At 41.2% G+C, this 19,751-nt stretch overlaps 1 protein-coding gene across 15 annotated transcripts in view; it reads left to right on the forward strand.

The window, feature by feature from the left end:
* NAV3 (neuron navigator 3) overlaps window positions 1-16,595 on the forward strand; it is a 548,360-nt gene extending 531,765 nt beyond the window's left edge. For all 15 annotated transcript variants that reach the window (XM_077338887.1, XM_077338888.1, XM_077338889.1 and 12 more), the window contains 10 exons: window positions 11-108; window positions 787-882; window positions 2,310-2,478; window positions 4,154-4,389; window positions 5,836-5,990; window positions 7,661-7,732; window positions 8,869-9,065; window positions 10,501-10,619; window positions 11,467-11,664; window positions 14,364-16,595. In XM_077338887.1, coding sequence (XP_077195002.1) covers window positions 11-108; window positions 787-882; window positions 2,310-2,478; window positions 4,154-4,389; window positions 5,836-5,990; window positions 7,661-7,732; window positions 8,869-9,065; window positions 10,501-10,619; window positions 11,467-11,664; window positions 14,364-14,483 — 1,460 coding nt within the window. In that variant the 3' untranslated portion in view covers window positions 14,484-16,595. The remainder of the gene's footprint in view (window positions 1-10; window positions 109-786; window positions 883-2,309; window positions 2,479-4,153; window positions 4,390-5,835; window positions 5,991-7,660; window positions 7,733-8,868; window positions 9,066-10,500; window positions 10,620-11,466; window positions 11,665-14,363) is intronic.
* The last annotated feature ends 3,156 nt before the right edge of the window (window positions 16,596-19,751 follow it).

Consider the following 19,751-nt stretch of genomic DNA (forward strand, 5'->3'; position numbering starts at 1 on the left):
TTTTTTCTAGATATTTTACTGGAGGATGTTACAGATGGAACTCTTCATAAAGAAGGCCAGAATGTTAAAATTATGGTCACAATAAACAAGGGCTATGGTCGATCCAAGGTGTGATGACTTCCACATTTTATTGCTGCGTTCATCATAATTATCCGTATGCTGCTGCTGCTGCTGCTGCAAGAAAGGCTAGACTGTATTAAGGGTTCAACAGGGAGCACTGAATACAGCCCTTTCATTTTTGCCTTATCTTGTATCTATATTGTATCATACTGGTCTTGCCACTAATTGATTATAGGCTGCAAATTGTTACAGTTTCTTTGTATGGGATCCCTGCTCATCCTGAAGAACATGCCAATTGGTAGAAAACTATACATCTTATCTTCTTATCTACTATATATCTTACTCTTTAAAAAAATTGAATCAAGAAATGATCATATTATAGTCATTATAAGCTGCGGGATCACCAAGCCAAGAGACTTGTAATGTCACAGAAAATTGCCTGTTCAGACCTTAGAGCTTATGTTACAGTAAATAAAAGATTGCCCATTTTACTCTTGCTCGTATTTGCCTCTCCCAGCACACAATAATTACAGCACAAAGATTACTGTGCTGTCATTTTCAAGAATCTTTGCATGTACAGCTGCATGATAGAATGTCCTAATTTATAGCAGGTTTGTGTTCTTATAGTAGTTAAGTGTATTCAGTAAATCTGTTAAAACCATGTTTTGTTAACCTTGAATTGTGAATCTCATCTTTTTTTTTCTCTTTTGCATGTTCCCTTCCCAGGACCAAAAATTGCAAGCATATTTGGTAGGATCTATTGGGGTCAGTGGAAAAACAAAATGGGATGTGCTAGATGGTGTAATCAGACGTCTTTTTAAGGTAAAGGTTTTAAAATATAGAAGCAAGACCACAGGCCAGATTTTTTAAATGTCTGCCCACATTTCTTCGTAATCTCAGCTATCACTAAACAAATGTGTCAAGGGTTTCATGGGGGAGCAGTTGGAGGTGGTTCTGAATCAATATTGTGCTTTCAAGTCACAACTGATGCATGGCAACCCCTTCCACTGGGTGTTCCAGGAAAAAGATAAATAGAGATAGTTTCTCATTGCCTTCCTCTGCCTAGCGATCCCAGTCTTCCTTAGTAGTTTCCCACCTAAGTACTGACTGTGGCTGACCTGCTTTGCTCCAGTTGGGCTAAGGTGGGCTATTCAAGCTGCTATTGGGAGGGGGGGGCTATAATTTTTCAGTGTACCATGTCATATTTTCATCCTGCCCTTTTCCCAAGGAGCTCCAGGGTAGCTTACCTGGATCTTCCATAGTTTGTAAGAGAACTGGGGATCTTTTATAGAGAATACTGAACACAAACCTAGTTTGTTTTATGCTTTTGGCTATATTTAACACTGTACTTAAAACATATTTACCCCCAAAATTTTCTCCTCCTAATATTTTTTGTAGCAAAAAAAAAAGACTTTGAGGGATGCACAAAGCATTTCCAGATTTCCAATCTGCGTCTAATTATATAACTTTCACAGCTATTTCAGTGCTATTTTCCTTGACCTGAACAAGGATTTTCTTTGCTGTGCAATCCTTGCCAATTGGGGATCATATAAAACAAATATGGAATATCACAGATCCATGTAGAAAACCAGATCTGACAGTGTGAACATAGCCCATAGTATGAAGTCTCTATACAGGTCTAGTCCATCAAGCATGGATATTCAAGCACATTTTCTGTTAAAGGAAATAGAGTGTAGGTCATCCACACTTGGAGGAAAATGCCAACATATCAAAATTTTCATTGGAGGGAATGCATTCTGTTCTACCATGTTGAATGACCCAGCCTTATTGTTGCAAAGTAGGGGATCAGTCCAGTTGTAATAGCAATTGCATGCCTACAAACATTTCTCTTTCCCTTCTAAGCAATTCTCCATCACCACAAATAGGAGATGCTTTGCAGTGGGTCACAAAAATGCATAAATCCCCTTCTACCCTCAGTTTAAACTATCTTCCAATTCCTTGTTAATCCTGTTCCTTTTTATTCCTTCTGCACAAGCTAATCTGTATTGCATATATTAAGGCAAATGTCAAAGATGTTCTGAATGCTTAGGGATGCTAGTAAGATTGCATACGTCTAGAGGGAAACATCAGTGATCTTGACATCAAATCTGCTTTTGTACTCCTGAGGTATTATAAATGGTCTGTACATTATGGAAACAAGATATTGGGACTGATGTGTGTACTGTTTATGTTAATTTTATCTCATATATAATGGTTATCACCTAAGTTTGTTTTTTTAATTGTTTCAGGAATATATTTTCCGAATAGATCCAGCTACTAGCCTTGGTTTAGGCTCCGATTGTATTGCTAGCTATTGTATAGGTGATATCATTAGATCCCATAGCCAAGAAGTGCCTGAATTGCTGCCTTGTGGGTATCTGGTTGGGGATAATAATGTCATTACTGTGAACCTTAAAGGTAAGATCATGTTTATCTTCTGTTGTTTTCCTCTTGTAACCAAATTTGTAACCAAACAGTAATTGCTGGATTTTTCCACATCATCTTTTTAGAACAATGCAGTATTCTACGCTTACAATTATGTTGTTTAGCTTAGACAGCTACTTGTTTGTATCTGTAAATGGACCCATGGGAGTAAGGCTTATCATGCACAATGAGTTTTTGAAACAAGGACAACCCAGTAGCAACTGGGACCTAACAGTAATAGCAGCCAGTAAATATTAACAACCAGGTTCAAAGTCCACATCAAGGCATCTGATGTGGCATGGATAAGTTTGTTTCATAGAATCATAGAATTGGAAGAGACCTCCAGAGTCATCTAGTCCAACCCCCTGCACAATGCTGGAAATTCACAACTACCTGCCCAATCACAATGACCCCAGTTTCATACCCAGATGATGCCCTCCCCCCAAAATAACCCCAGAATCCCTAGCCAGTCTGGCCTGGAGGAAATTCACCCCCAACCCCCAAAGTGGTGATTGGCATTTCCTTGGGCATGCAAGAAAGGATCGCAAGAGGCAAGCACTGACACAACTGTTCTGCCCACCCACTCAGAATTAGCCTAAATTGACAGAGTCAGCATTTCTGTCAGATGGTTATGTAGCCTCTGCTTTAAAACTTCCAAAGGAGAACCCACCACCTCCTGAGGAAGCCTGTTCCACTATGAAACTGCTCTAACTGTCAGGGACTACTTCTGGATGTTTAGCCAAAAATTCTTGATTTCAACCATGGGTTTTGGTCTGGGGCAACAGAAAACAACTCTGCTCATCCTCCTAATGACAGCCTTTCAAGTACGTGAAGATGGTTATCATGTCACTTCTTAGTCTTCTAGGAGGAGGGCTTATAGAGTTTTGGCCCCTCTGGGACTTCTTGACAACTCCTGAGTTTTGGGCCACTGTGTGAAACAGAGTATTGGACTGGATGGGCCATTGGCATGATCCAACTTGGCTTCTCTTATATTCATATGTACCTTGGATTTAAATTTTTCTTCAGATATCCATGTATTGGTGCATAAGCATCTATTGGTACATCAGGTAGTTTCAGCCCTTCATATTAAAAAAAATAAATCCTGTAACCTAAACAAGTGTTTATCACAGATTTCTTTTTTGATGATTACTTTCTCTCCTAAACATCTAACATTAAACAAAAAGACAATTTTAATATGAGGATAAGGAGTTCGGTTTCTGAATCAGCCACTTCAAAAAAGGAACTTTAAACATTTCATGCAGCCCACAGGAGCTTGCTGTTTTGAGTATCTTTTTAAAAAGACCTTTGTCTCATTTGGCATGATCTCTTCTGCTAACCTTTGCTACTGTCACTTTGGCCATTTGATTTTAAATGCCTCTAATGTTTCAGATGCCTCACAGAATTTTTTGCTTCACTTTTGCTTGGGTTATATTGCTCCCATTAATTGAATCATGTGGCTAAAACACTCTTTAATGCGTATTACCTGTAGGGAAGGGTCTCCATTGCACTATAGGTTTATATTAGAAGCCTTTACTTAGGGTCAAGATATCAAAAACAGTAACTAATTTCAAAGGTCCCTTCTATGAATTACTGCATACTTTCAAATCATGGCAAAGAGTATAGAGATTTCAGATTTTTCCACCTCTTTTCTCTCCCCCCTTTTTTCCAGGAGTAGAAGAAAACAGTTTGGACAGCTTTGTATTTGATACCTTAATTCCTAAACCAATTAGTCAACGGTACTTTAATTTACTGATGGAACATCAGAGAATTATCCTGTCAGGACCTAGCGGTACCGGAAAGACCTATTTAGCTAACAGGCTCGCAGAATATGTGATAACTAAATCTGGCAGGAAAAAAACGGAAGATTCCATTGCTACTTTCAATGTAGATCACAAATCCAGCAAGGTAAGATATTAGAAAATAAAAATCTTTATAACATAAAGTGTTACAAATCTTCAGATATTTTGTTCCATGCTGTCTTTGTGTTTCTACTTTAAATTTTATAGCTGCTTTAAAATCAAATAATATGCTAGTGTATCCAGATGTTTGTAAATTATTTATGTGCATATGCTTACATCTCAAATCCATTCTGTTTCCCGAGAGATCAAAATAAAGTGGAACATTTTCTGTTTTACTTTTGCTGACAATAAGTTGCATTCCCTTGCCATATCTTATTGGCACATCTTATTAGCCCTGTGCAAATGACCCATATGCATATTGACTCACCAAATGGGAAGGTGCTGCCCCATCCTCATACAATTGCTGAGTCATCTGCATAGTGTGAGCACATGGAGGAAATGCCTATGAACATGCCCCCCTTCTATGATCAGCAATGTTTGGACAGCGACTTCAGTGAACACAGAGAGAAGGCATATATGTAGACCTTGCGCCACCAATGTACCTAGATTTATGCCCTCTCAAATAGAAAGGAAAAGTCCTTGGCTGGTGGGACTTGTAGGGTCTTAGCAGAGCAGGATTAGCAGGATTTGTAGGGTCTTAGCAGAGCACAACTGGCACTGCTGTTTGTACTACACAAGTTACTGTGGTAGCCTCCCCCCCCCCCCGTCTCCCAGCTTTACTTTGACAGCTTTACTTTGCTGGAAAATGTTTTTGAAACCTTGATGGGACATGTAAATGCAGTGCCCCAATATCTTGCCACCCACCTGCAGGCTCAATAAGCAATGTACATGTTCAGTTAATAAGAGAACATGTGTATCTCCTTTTTTGTTCTTTCAGTCCACAAGCCTCATAGGCGCCCTAACAATCACAGTGTGAAGGCTCCCTAACCATATAGCACTGCAAAGCCCCTGGAACCACAGGGCCTTGTTGAATGTGCTACTAGGATAAACTGCTTCTGTGTATTTGTCCTAGTTATCCAAATGCACATGCCTAGAAATGACCCCATTGTGTGGAATTTGCTATGGACAGTCTAGTTCAGGGGTAGTCAAACTGCGGCCCTCCAGATGTCCATGGACTACAATTCCCAGGAGCCCCTGCCAGCGAATGCTGGCAGGGGCTCCTGGGAATTGTAGTCCATGGACATCTGGAGGGCTGCAGTTTGACTACCCCTAGTCTAATTTATTGTTTCCTGCTGGTTGCTAGGTGTTTTATTCTGTGTCCACCTTGCTTCCCGGAAGGAGATCCTGCATGATTTAGTGAAGACTGGGAGCAAAGCCTTGATGGGTTTTGCTTTATTATAACGTGCAGTTGTGGAATAAAGAGTTCAGCTTTTATGGTCTTCTGGTTCTTCCAGGCCTTGTGATTTTAATGTCATAATTCAAACTTTGGGTGAAGAAGGTGTGTAAATAGAACTGTTTCTGTTTTACTGCATTTGTTTTCATTTTCCTTAAGGATTTACAACAGTATCTTGCTAATTTGGCTGAACAGTGCAGTGCTGATAACAGCAGTGCAGATCTTCCTATAGTAATAATTCTTGACAACCTCCATCATGTTGGTTCTTTGAGTGACATCTTCAATGGTTTTCTCAACTGCAAATATAACAAATGGTAGGTTCATTTATTTATCGTATGATGTGTGTAGGGTACCCAGGAGATCTGTGAATTATTTGGTGGCCAGGCAAGGGCTACCTGATGGTTTGCCATTTCCTGCCTCCACATAAAGACCCCTATTGTTACTTGGAGGAATTTCCACCCAAATCCTTGGAGGTCTCCCATTCAAATATTAGCCAGGGTCAGGCCTGCTTGACTTCCGAGATATGAAAACATCAGGCTGTCCTGGGCTAATCACATCAGGGCATAAAGGTGACAGTGTCATGTAGTGGTTAACAGCAGCAGTTTCAAATCTGGTTAGTTGGGTTTGATTCCCCGCTCCTCCTCTACATGCAACCAGCTGGGTGACCTTGGGCTTGCCACAGCACTGATAAAGCTGTTTTAACAGAGCAGCAATATCAGGGCTCTCTCAGCCTCACATACCTCATAGGGTGTCTATTGTGGGGAGAGGAAGGGAAAGTGATTGTAAGCTGCTTTGAGATACCTTTGGGCAGTGAAAAACTGGTTATAAAAACTAACTGTTCTTCATTCTGAAATATTCTGAAAAAGAATCCTTGGTGCAATTGTTGCAGATTGTAAATGAAATTATATACCTATTGTGGCAAACCATTTCATTATCATGCCTCATTTAGAAACATGATGTATGCCTTTATTAGTTACCCTTTCAGCATGTTTTTTTGGAGCATTGTTTATGATCTTTTAGGAAACAGAGGAAACTGATCTCATTTAAGTATGAAGTGAAATGCCACTCAACTGTTCAGCACTGATTGACTGTTTAAGGGCTGGCCATCTGTTTAGCAGTCCCCTGCCCTTCAGATGCATTCTGGCTGCTGGACAACATCAGGAAGGCCAGATCCTAGCAGCTGCAGTCAGCTTCACCTCCCCTCCTGGGCCCACCTGGGAGAAGGCAATAGCTTGCTTCTAGTGAGGCTTAGGAGTAGATCAACAGGGACTGCACAGAAGGTAGCCAAGCCTATGAAAAGGGCAGGTGATGAGGGCAGTGAGTGCAGTTTGATTCTGGCTTCTGAGCAAAAAGGAAGCAAAACTGAGGAGATGAGATGGGGAAAAACCTCTCTCTGAGGCCAAAGGAGACAACCCAGCAGAGTTAGCTGGTTGTAGCCCTCAAGGGCAGGGGCTGTGTAACAATTATACATTTGAAGATTATGTTTAGTACCATACTGGACTGAACTCTCCCATATTGATGTAAACCTCTTTCATATCCCTCATAGCACTTAAGCTTAATATGAGTCTCCTATTGTACATAAAGCACTTATACATTTCAATAAAGACTGGAAAACATCTTATACAAGGGACTTGTGTTTTCTGTTTAGGGCCTCAGAGAAACAACTAGATCTTTCATTCTAGCTAAGGCTTTATAAAAAGAGCCAGGCTTGCTGGCAATAACAGAATATTAGCAGCAGTCGCTGGCTACAGGAATGCTCTGTGGCTCACATCCACTTTAAATATAAAACCAAGGTGAAGGCAAATAGAGGAAGTGATAGGGCAGTAAACCTGCAGCAGTGAGAAAAGGTGAAAATGTTAGATATATATCATAGATATGTGCAGAAATTTCTCATGGTTATTTGACACAGACCAATCTTGTTTGAAATACAGACCATAACATAAATATGAGAGTCTTTATAAAGCTGTATCCATTTATTCTTTAGCCCTTATATTATTGGAACCATGAACCAGGGAATTTCATCTTCACCTAACTTAGAGTTACATCAAAACTTCAGGTAAATATTCTTCTTTGTGTTTAAAACTTACCTGGAACCATTTGATGGTCAATAGAATCTGTGTTCTGTGTCCTCTAAAGATTGGGCCAGTTGGGACCTGGGAGAGCACTTACCAGTAATGGCACCCTCCATGTCAGCCTTCCAAGGCAGGTCATGGGGTTGCAGTTTTCATGCACCCTTGATCGAGTAATAGGCAGTGATTATTTACATGGATTTATTTTCCCTTTAGATTTCTATTGGATCTGGTGCACTTTAGGAATTTTTATTGTAAAAGCTTTAATATTTGAATGTTTTGCCAAATCATTATGGCTTGTGAGTGACATTAAGTAACTGATTAGGATGAAAAGCTTTTAAAATACAAACAATTATCACATGTGCATTTTAAAATGCTCTAGCTGTTTTGTTTAAATAACTGAATGGCAGTGCATGTGTTTATTCCAATGTTGGCATGCAGCTCAGGAAGCACCACCTGTATAGACAGTAAAACAAAAATAACATGTCAAATGGCCATTAACATAACATAATTTGACCTTTGCAAAGGGCAGCCAAGGCTTCTTTCCACCTCATTTATCAGGCACTCAGGTGGTACAAATGGTGGTTTACTCTGTCACAGTTGTGTATGTGACTTTCACTAGCTTAGGATGCTGGGGCCAAAAAGGTCACTTTTGAAGCACTTGTTTCTGTGTCAGTGTCCTCAGAATAAGTATATTAAATCTTAATTTACTTTTATCGCTGAACCCAGCACTGAAACTGAAGGACATCTATGTGTTGTGAGGCAGAAAGAGAAAGACAGATCTAATTCCACAAGCTGTTTATTGATGATGACCAAGCAAGGGCCAGAGGGCAAGATGTTGATAGCAAGCTCCTGCTATTAATTCCTAACATAGCTGCATTGTCTGGAACACACCGTTTTTTACTGTTTCATGGGAGACATCAAGCCATATCTTCCATGTAATTACCTAACCCTCATCTAAGTTCCTCCTGGTTGTGTGGCAATTATTGCCATATTAATTATGTAGTATGTAAAACTGCATTCTTTTTTGTTTGTCTTCAATCTGCTATCATTAATTTAGTGAATGGTACAAACTTTTTGTATTTTGAATCTGTTAATTCCATTGATTTCTTCCTTGGTGTAGGTGGGTTTTATGTGCTAATCACACAGAACCTATTAAAGGGTTCCTGTCCAGGTATTTGAGAAGGAAGCTGATTGAGACAGAAATAGAGAGGAATGTCCGCAATAATGACCTTATCAAAATTATTGACTGGATTCCCAAAACATGGCATCATCTCAACAGCTTTTTAGAAACGCACAGTTCTTCTGATGTAACAATTGGTGAGTTGACTCTTCAGATAATAATGCAAATTAAGGGTCAAAGTTTGAGTCTACTGAGTTGAAGTCAATCTAATCAACGGCTGACCTGTATCTGTAATGAAAACCTCTGGGAGTTGGTTGGATTAGAATTTATATTTGCAAACTTGACAGCACTATTACACTGCTATAAATAAAATGTTCCTGCTAAAACTAAATAAAGAGACACACAACTCACTCACCTTTCACAACTGCAGTGTTGAGTCTTTTTTCCTTCCTTTGTGCCTCTCCTTGTTGCTTTTATTCATTCTGAGTAGTATGCACACAGACAAGCCTGTTTTCCTCAAGGCTTGTGGGATTCTAGTTTCTCGTCTATTATCTTCTGTGTTATTTTTCAACAATTTGCAGTGCTGTCTTTAGGAAGAAGTTCCTAAAGATGCTCTAACAAAACAACAATGACAACACTGTGGGAGTGTGTGGGAACAGAACCAAGAGAGAGGAGCCCTTTATTTCAGAACTGGGCTCTTTATTTGATCTATATTTGCATACTACAGTAAAGACTTCTGAAACCACTCAGCTAGTTGTAGTTAGTGAGATCTCAGAAGTCATCTCTTTAAACAGTTTAATTAAAATGTTAGTCATTGGCCTAGAAATTTCAGTTCTAAGACCATTGAGGTCTGCCTTAGCATTCAGCTGCTTCAAACCCTTACCTGTTCCAGCCTTCTGTGATGACAAAGTAGCTAACACTGCATCCACACATAGTTGGATATTGAGTTACTGAACTATGGCAGACATGTGCAGATTGGTTGGTTTGTTCACACAAGAAAAGCCCATAGTAAATGGGTGCTATAGTGCAATGATAGCTCGATATCCAACTACGGGTGAATGCAGTATGAGACATTGGTAGCCAGAGGGGTTTTGGCCTGACTGATGAAACTGGCTGTTAGTGACAGCAAAATAATAGATAAGAATGGCCTCAGAAGACAGAAGTTTCAGAGGCTCAGAAAAGAGAAAGTCTCCTGGGCCTTTTGCTATATGTTTCCAAATGGCCAAAATCACTTAAGTACGCATAGGCAGCTGCCTGCATGGCAGCTGGCAGCGCAGACATGAAAGTTGGATAATGCTAGCTTAATTGTTCGCAATATGGCATGCCTTGTTTTCAGATGAAATGTCTTTTGTATTATTCCCAAAAATGTAAACTAAGGTTAACTGGAATCCATAGAGGAAATCAATTTTTACAACAGCATAAGCTGTATGATCAGGATAGCATCAGCCAGGATGCAAAGAGTATGTTCTGCATTTCACCGGGGCTTTTCAATCCCTTTGTTTTCTGTCCACTAACAATATTTTCACTTCCTAATAGTCCTAATATATTGACAGCTTTTCTTTTTACATCAGGTGAATGCACACTATCTTTGGCAGAAATAATAACTGTGTTTAACTAAAATGGTCCTTTCAGGTCCACGCCTCTTTTTGCCCTGCCCTATGGATGTGGACAGTTCCAGAGTATGGTTCACAGATCTCTGGAATTATTCCTTGGTACCATATATTATGGAAGCTGTGAGAGAAGGCCTTCAGGTAAGCACTTTCCTGGGAGCTCAAAATTTGTGACAGTTCATGGTTCACAAAAAGAGCGTGCGACAAACCATGAACCAAAACAAGCCATGTTTTCATCTTGATTTTCTTTAGTTCCCTTCCTTAATTGCAGCCCCTGTCCCACATGGCTTTTGCCCATGCAGGTCCCATGAGCATAAACATAGTCTTTTTTGGTGGTGAAAAGGCATTCCTCTTCCTGTGTTCATCATTGTAAAAGAGAAATATTACAGAAGCATTACTAGACTGCAGTTTCCTCATCCATTCGTTCCACTTCACAAACAACTACAAGGGGACGAGATATAGTACAGAAGAGCTGGAAGACTGAAAAGGGTGGCAGCAAAAAGAAAGTTGCCTTCAAGGCTCCCTAAAAACCATTTGGAATTTAAAAATATCCTTTAATTCCTCAACTGTACTTGGGTGCAGATTGTGAAGAACAAATAGTATGTGAAAAGGTTTCTGCCTCCATCCCCAACCCCCATCCCATATGAGAAAGACAAGGAGAAAGAGCTGCCACACAGCTTGGCCAGCTGGCATTGCCATTGTTGTGCAGCCCTTGGAGACACTGGGCTGGTTAAGTCGGGCTGGGCTGGTCAGGGCCCAGCCATGAACATGCTTCTCCACACAGGATGGGGCAAAGTCTGTCTGATATTTGGAGCTGAGGTAGCTGGGGAAGGGGGGGGGCAGCTGCTCATATAAAATGTGCACAAGTTAGATGAAAAGACATCCCAGTAATGGCCAGTTCATCTCTGACTGACCTAATAATATATTGAAGATTCTTTAAGTGAAATGAAACAGACCATTTGTTCCTCTTTTTGGGGTGGGCTTTTAGATGTATGGAAAACGAGCGCCTTGGGAAGATCCGTCTAAATGGATTGCAGAAACCTGCCCCTGGAGCTCCTTGCAACATGATTGGTCATCCTTACTTCAGATAAGACCTGAAGATGTTGGATATGAAGGCTATGCATCTGCCAAAGAAGGAACCACTTCAAAGCACATTCCACAGACAGAGTCAGAAGGAGATCCTTTGGTAAATGAGAAATGAGTATTTCTTTTCTAGTGCATTATTATATATAATAATAATAATAACTTCATAAGTACCAAAGTGAAATATTTGGTTTATTATTTTGAATCACTATGGAAAATTTATTCTGCTTGCCTCCTTGGCTTGCAGGTTTGCTTGGCTCTCCAGTGGGCAAGAACTCTGCTTCTTCTTCCTGTGACTTCTAGTTTCTAGTGCTAAGCTGAATTGGAGATAATTCTCTGTCAGATCCCTTTATAGATTCCTTTTCACCAGTGTCTTTTCTCTATGTATTTTGTCAATGTTTTGAGTTCCCTGTCCTTCAAAAGTGTATTCAGTCCTCAACCCCAACTGTGTTGGCCCAGTCTTATGGCTGCTTATTAATAAAGCCCATTGTGCAAAAAAAGAAAAAAATACAATAGGCTCTAGAAAACTTGATGCTCAGGAGAAAGGCGGACACATAAGTGAAGAAATTAAATAAATCCTTTCCATAATATGTAGTACAAGGAACTCAGAACAAGATAACTTTCCTCATAACCAGCCCCCCCCCTTAGGTTTGTTAGGCTGAAAGAGAGAATGAGAGAGCAACTGACCCAAGACCACTCAGCCAGCTTCAGAACAAAGGATCTGAATGCACTTCTCTAGAAGAGGCTTGCTCATCAACAGAGTAAGGAAAGGCATGTGATGTGTTCTCATAAGGCAGATGAGAGAGTTCAGGTGGTGAAAAGGACCTCACAGGACCTCCTAAGGAATGGCAGGCTCATAATGGCCTTGTCTGGCAATACGGTTGTTAATTTCAGGTTGGGAAATTTTTGGCAATTTGTGGGTGGAACTAGGGTATAACACAACAGAGTGGACGCTTCCAAAACAGTCATATTCTCCAAAGAAACATATTTCTGTCTTTTAGAGAGGAGATGGAAGTTTGGAAGAACTCCAACTCCTACTCATGGGTGATGGCAGGTTTCTTCCCCCCCCCCCCCGCTAAAATAATAATTAAAAAAAAAACCCAAGCAAGCTGTTTACATCTCTGTCTGCTATCCGGGATCTCGATTTTGTAGCAAGGCATGAGTGAGCTCTCCACAGCCTGGGAAGGGTCTGGGGTGAGAGGAGCCTGTCAAACATCTGATCCAAAGGCCCTTTTAATGCTCCCCAGGACCCCCCTCTGAAGCTGTGTGAAAGACCATGTCTTCTGCTATGGTTCCTTCAAAGAATCTTCTGGCCTCTAAATAGCTAGGTATTCTGCAGCAGGCCCTTTGTGTAGGATAAAGTCTGCCTTGCTTTCACTGAGCTCCACTAGCATGGTCTGTTGCTTGGCTGGTGAAGTCTGCTCTTGTGAAGCCTGCTGCTGGCTATTGCACTTACTGTTCTTGTCTGCAAGGCCAAGTCGTTGCCTAATAAAAATTGGAACACCTAGTTCTCTCCAAACTCCTATTATCCATTTCCCTGTAAAGCCTTTTAACTCCCAAACTAACTCTGCTTGAAACCTTCTTTTTTGTAGGACCTTCCTGGCAAATATTGATTTTTATTTACTAGGCTTGGCTTTAATAAAGTCACTTCAACCCCCGTATCTCTCCAGCCAGTTGTGAGGAGGGAGAGACTGGTCAATGAAGCAGTTGTGAGGAAGGAGGGACTGATCAGTGAAGCTAAGGATACATTGGAGTGATAATGGGAATGGAGTGCCAGAATATTGTTGTGAGGGGAAGAAGGAGAACCAGGGGAAGACACACACATACACACACACTTATGTATATAGCATAAGAAGGGGTGGGGTGAAGTGAAGGGATAGGGCAAAATGCCTTGGAGACCCTCTTGACCCCAGTCTCTACTTGTAATATTGGACATGCCTTTTCCTAGTAATGTACTAACAAGACTCTGTTATGCAACTCCATGCACCAGTGGCAGCTAGCTCACACCAAGGATGGGAGCTCTGCAAATCAACATTGATCTTGAAAGACCTGAATGAATTTTAAAAGGTGCTCGTAAACTCTCTATCCTACTTTCTCTATGTGATTTTTTTGATAGGGAAAATATAGCCCTTTCATTTTAAAGAAATGCAGCGTTGTAATATGCAGGCTGTGTTAGAGCAGTTCCCTGAGCACCAATTCAAGAGGGGATACTTTATAAATACCAACTATAATTATAGTAATTTTAGGCACAGAGCCTCTTCCAACTCCCCGGGGCTCTTGCTGTTAAGTAAGATGTGCTTGAAGGCTCCCCTGAAAGCCAGCCTTGCAGCTGTGGTGAGCTCCTTTCTCTTGCCAAGGTCAGCTCCTGGACAGCAGATGGTGCTCTTGTATTCAGCAGCTGATTTCAGCCCCCTCCTCTCACTTCTGTCTCGAAGGCCGCACAGATGTGCCTGCAAAAGTCATTCTCATTCTTTCTCTGAGTCCATTTTGTACCTTGCTTAGATTGAATATAACCTTTTGCAGTGCAGAAATGCATGTGGGGGCTGAACTCTGGAGTCCTGGCTCAGAGCAAGAGTTCCTTGTCCCTTACATCCCTGTGGATGTTGTGTTGTTGTTGTTTTTTAAGAATGATTTTACTTGGAGGAGCCCTCTCTGTCAGTTGCAATTGGAAGCACTGTGTCATCATGACCAGTCCCACTGTGAAGTGCTGCATGTAATTGATTTGGAAGAGAGCAGCAGAGCTACTGTTGCATTAACTCTTACAGCAACCCCATAAGCGTGACCTCCTCCTTTCTTTCTCAGATGAATATGCTTATGAGGCTCAAAGAGGCAGCCAGCTACTCAAGCGCACAGAGCTGTGACAGCGATACTGCCAGTCATCACGACGACATTCTGGACCCCTCACTTGAATCAACTCTCTAGAAGGGGCTGGGCCTAGTTGGAGGATGCTGGTAAAGCCTATCCCCACCAACTGCTGCTAGTATGGAAGCAGCAAATCAGGGTGGCTCGAGGGTGTGTGTGTAGGCTGTGTCGTATTTAGGCAGGTTTCTAAATTCTGGAAAGTCAGGAAAGCAAATCAAAATGGAATGCTTGAACTAGTTTAATTTCAAGAGATTTCACTATCAGGGGAGCTGAGTGAGACTCCCATCAGTCAACTGGAAATGACCAGGGAGAGGGGTAACTAAGCAGATTGCACATGTCTTAGCCAAACTGGAATTGATCTGGGCTTTTTTCCCCTTCCTCCTTGTCTCACAGTTTACAGTACAAACCTTTTATGTTGCATTTCCATTGACTTCAAGGTGCTGCATTAGTGGTCTTCTTGATCCTCCTCCTCTCACCTCCGTTGTGGCCCCATGGCTCTGATTACAGGACTCCAGTAGTGCTTGAATTGTACACTGCTGCCCATTCCAAAATGAGTCAGGAAAAAAATGAGAGTAAACTCAATAAGCACAAACAGTGTTGTGCAATTGCCAGGAAGCATGCTACTGTGATATGCTGGATAAGTGCCAAGTCGATACTGACCTGCCATGTTTGCAGCTATGTGGTCCACCAAGGTTTCTGGGGGTTTTTTTGTACAGATCATCTGTTTTATATATACACGTTGTTTTTAACCACAAGGGTATTTTTAGACACCTGCCCACCTCTTAACAAGGGTTTTCTTTTTTACCAATTCTTATCCAACACTGACAAAAGGCTTTCTTAGGGCTTTGTTTGTTTTGAGCCTTTTCAGTGGAATGAAGAAGAACATTTCCTATGGTGCTGTCTCACTGCCTTAAAAACGGATTTCTAGAACAGTTTTACTGTTGGTTTAATTTGTTAAACCATTGATTATTTACACTGTTTTCTTTCTTCATTGACTAACGAGAGAGCATCAGTGAACACAGTAGCCTCATGTCTGTATGTCATGGTTTTTTAATGAAGTGGCTAGAAGAACGAACTATTGATATAGATATATAGATAGATTATATAGTATTTTTTATCTTGTGTGAATAGATAGATTACCATCTAAAATAGTCAAGTGACCCAGAAGCCACTCCCAAGTAATTATGTTTTAAGAAAAACAAAAATTCGAGGCAGTTGGCTCACATCCATTTGGTCCTATGGAAAAGAGCGTATTCCAAAAGAGATGTTTTGAAATCTTATCCAGCAGAGCTGGGTACACTTGATGCAGCATGAGCACAAATGTTTCTTTATTTTTTTCCCCCTCTCCCTGGTTTGTAGCATGTTGTTTTGGTTGCAATTGTTGTACATGAAGAAATTCAGCATTAAAGAACACTGCCACAGTGATGCCCACTGTGGAAAAGAGAAAAAAATTTATACTGTAAAAGGGGAAGGGGGTGGTTTTGCACAGTCTGCTGGGGGAGGGTATATTGTAAATTTACAAAAAGCCTTGCACAAATGAAAGCAAACAAACAGGAGCAACAACAAATAAGAAATTGTATTTTATCCAATTGGTGTTAAGAGATGTTTCATTTACTGAGATGACCTCTATGTTATATACAATCCAGAACACAAACTGTACAATCTGTTGTTGTTGGTTTTTTTTCTTTAAAAAAACGGATGTATTTGTCTTGTAGTTAGAAGTATTATGACTATGCAGGAGTTATCCGTGCTAGAGTCAGCATGTTTCAATTTACATTATGACGCCAATATATCTTAGAAAACAACGAACAATTGAGGTACATCTGGCCTGGCAGGCTGCACCAGACTGAATAAAAATTGATTAATTAGAAATGTCTGTTCAAAAATAATCTAAGGGCTATGGCATTGTGTAGACATGTACTGTACACATACGGCCACAATCCTGAAACCATTTCTTGGATCATGCCAAGTTCATTGCAATGGGGTGTGCACCAGTAGAGTACTTTGAGGATCAAGTTACCAACAAATATCTTCAGGACATGTAATTGGTGCTAAGAACTCCTGTGACTATCTGGTGGCTGTCTATTTTACAAAACAATGAAAACAATGCAGTTTTTCCTTGCTGCATCACCAAATTTACAGGTCCGCTGCACGGTGCTATTGCCCTCCTTTTTATGCACATCGAATGTAGTTGGATGGATGCCAGCCACCAAATCTATTATTGCTGAACGTGCCACTCTGTCAAATTACTAAAGGAATGACTGTTCCTCAGTATATATGTGGTCTAAAATAACATACAAACCTATTAATTCCTGCCATTTTTGAAGTACGCACACAGGCATACAAAACCTGTATGTATGTACAACTTCCCTGCAATACATCTCAGTGAGTCCACCTAGTTTACAACTTTAAAATTTGTTTGTGGAACATTTGTCTGTATACATTTTATATTTTGTACATTTTTGATGTAACATATCATGTAAATAGACAGACACAGTGAGATAAATCATCTGAAAAGTTTTGTAGTCTTTGTAAAGCCCTAATAATAATGATGATGATAATAATAAGTATTTGGTGTCATCAGACTTAACTGGATGATGTATTTTCTATTGATTTATTGTTCTTCTAGCTTGTAAACCAGCTTGCATATATTTTTTGCAGGTGTGCACACTGTATCTGTCTAAATTATTACTTTGTCATTAAAGTGGAATTATTTATTGACCATGAGTCTGGTGTCTTTGCATTTAGAAGAAAATATGATTGGGAAGTAAGAGATGCATATGGGCTAATGTGGTTTCAGAAACAGCTTGACCAACATTGACCACATTCAGACTCTAGTTCTATTTAGCCTGATATTGATTTCAAAAACCAATTTGGCAACAAATATCTCCTAGCTCATTTTGAGTGAAAGGGAAATCAAAAGCATATATTTTGGGTGAGCTCAGTGTTTCATAGATGATATTCAAGATCAGTGCAGAAGTGAAAATACAAGGGGTATGTTTGCGTCCAAATGGTTACAGAACCCAAAGTCCCTCAGCAGCTGGTATACTTGGCTTCTTCTCTATTTCTGAAGGATGACTGGATCTTCTCTAGCATGGGCTGTGGTTTCCAAACCCCCACCCCCTTTTTTTGCCCTACCAGATTTTGGCTCTGAAAGCCCCACAAACAGAGTGAAAAGAGAGACTTCCTAGGCTCTTAGAATCATGGAATCATAGAGTTGGAAGGGGCCATACAGGCCATCTAGTCTAACACCCTGCTCTACGCAGAATCAGCCCAAAGTATCCTAAAGCGGGTGGATTGCAGATGGATTCTTTGTTGAGAAAGGGCTATAAGGGACTGAACTCCAGGGGCTGAATGTATATGCTAGCACCATCGCTTAGCTGTCCCCCAGAATCCTTATGCTCTGTAGATTGATGTTCTTCAAATTTTATTGCCTGAGAAAGAAGTTGTGTATTCATTTTGGATCATGTCTTGTGTTTGCCATACAATGATAAGATAAAATGTTGGAAAAGCTTCTCTGATCAGACTGAGTGTTCTTTGAGGAAATGTAGCAATAACCCTTTCCTTTCATTAAATCAAAAATCGGGAGTTGCAGTCGCTTTTTGAAATGTCTTCACAGTAGACAAAACTGACATTCAATCATTTGTTGGATACTCTTTTCACTGAAGTATAGATTAAGATGGTTAGCTGTGTATCTGAGTCCAGGATCTCCTTGAAGAGTAACAAAACTCATGGCAGGGTATGACCTTTCATGGGTCGCTGCTTACTTCTTCAGATCTTCACCTTGCTAGATCTGGAGAGGTGAATAGCAGCTCATGGTGGGTCCTCCCCTGCCACGAATTTTGTTGGTTCAGGTGCTGCTGAACTCTGGCTCTTTTCTAGTGCTTCATTGAAATATGACTTGTTGTTGTTAGGTGCGAAGTCATGTCCGCCCCATCGCGACCCCATGGACAATGATCCTCCAGGCCAGTGGTCCCCAACCTGCGGGCCGCGGCCCGGTGCCGGGCCACGAAGGCCATGGTGCTGGGCCGCGGCTCCCTCTCCCCGCCCCCCCACAGTAAAAAACTTCCCAGGCCACAAGCTTGCGGCCCGGGAAGCTTCTTACTGCGGGAGGGCGGGGAGAGGGAATCGGGGCCGGGCTGTGCCCGTGCGGGCGCAGCCCGATGTGCAGGCGCGGCTCGTGGGGCGTGGCCCGATGCGGGGGCGCGGCCCGATGTGCGGGCGCGGCTCGCGGGGCGCAGGGCGGGGCGCGGCCCGCAGGCGCGGCCCAATGCGTGGGCATGGCCCATGCGGGCGCGGCCCGCGGGCCGCGCCCCAATGCCCTGCCAGTCCCCAACCTCAGAAAGGTTGGGGACCACTGCTCCAGGCCTTCCTATCCTCTACCATTCCCCGGAGTCCATTTAAGTTTGCACCTACTGCTTCAGTGACTCCATATGACTAGACCGTCCTAACTTCCCTGGGTCAATGCACTGGTTAGATTGCTGACTTTCATTGTATCCTTTTTCTGGGAATGAGTTTATTTTAGAAAAGAATATTACCTGTATTACCGTCAAAATGTGCAGGGGCCAAAGGGGTAAGCAGAATCTATTTGCATCAAACCAAGGAAGGATGTAGCATTGTTACAGAGAATGAAATTTCTTTCTCCAGAGTTCACTCTTTTTGATAATTTTCCATCTTGTCTCTTATTCTCTTTCATTTTAAAAAAAACCTCTTCTGTTTGATTGTTCTTTTTGGTTGCACCTCCCTGCGAGGCTTTTGCAACTTCATCCCTTTCAGGATTTTATTTGTTTTGTTGATGTTAAGTGTGGTGTTCTAGGAGAAAGACCTTACTTGCCTCTGCACACATGCAGGTCTGAACTTTGATAGGACCTCCCTTCCCACCCTTCCTCTCCTTCCATTTCTCTTTTGATCAGTATGGACACGATTTGAAAAAGACTCCAAATTCCCTAAAAAGAGGAAAATGAATAGATTGTGTTTCAGGAAGAAATGGGATGAAACAAAAGGAATTAAGAAAATTCCTCTTAACAGCTCTAAAAACTTGATAGGAATTGTGCAAAAAAGTGCTACATTGCGATGAGACAACTTACAAGAAACTACCACACCCTTGCATCAGGGATTGTCTTGTGATTCCATGAGAGCACTCCAAACCCAAAACAAATGAGCAGCCTCTGGATATTCCTTGCTTGACCCTTGATGCCAAAGAAGTTTAACTCCTGATTGTCCTTAATGACTGTTGTTGAAATTTCCCTTTAGCAGCATTATACCTGTGCAGTCACTGCTTCTACTACTGCACAGCCTGTTTATTACATCTTCAAGCTGCTTTTTCTT

The sequence above is a fragment of the Paroedura picta genome, chromosome 5, assembly GCF_049243985.1.
Source record: "Paroedura picta isolate Pp20150507F chromosome 5, Ppicta_v3.0, whole genome shotgun sequence".
Classification (NCBI taxonomy): Eukaryota; Metazoa; Chordata; class Lepidosauria; order Squamata; family Gekkonidae; genus Paroedura; species Paroedura picta.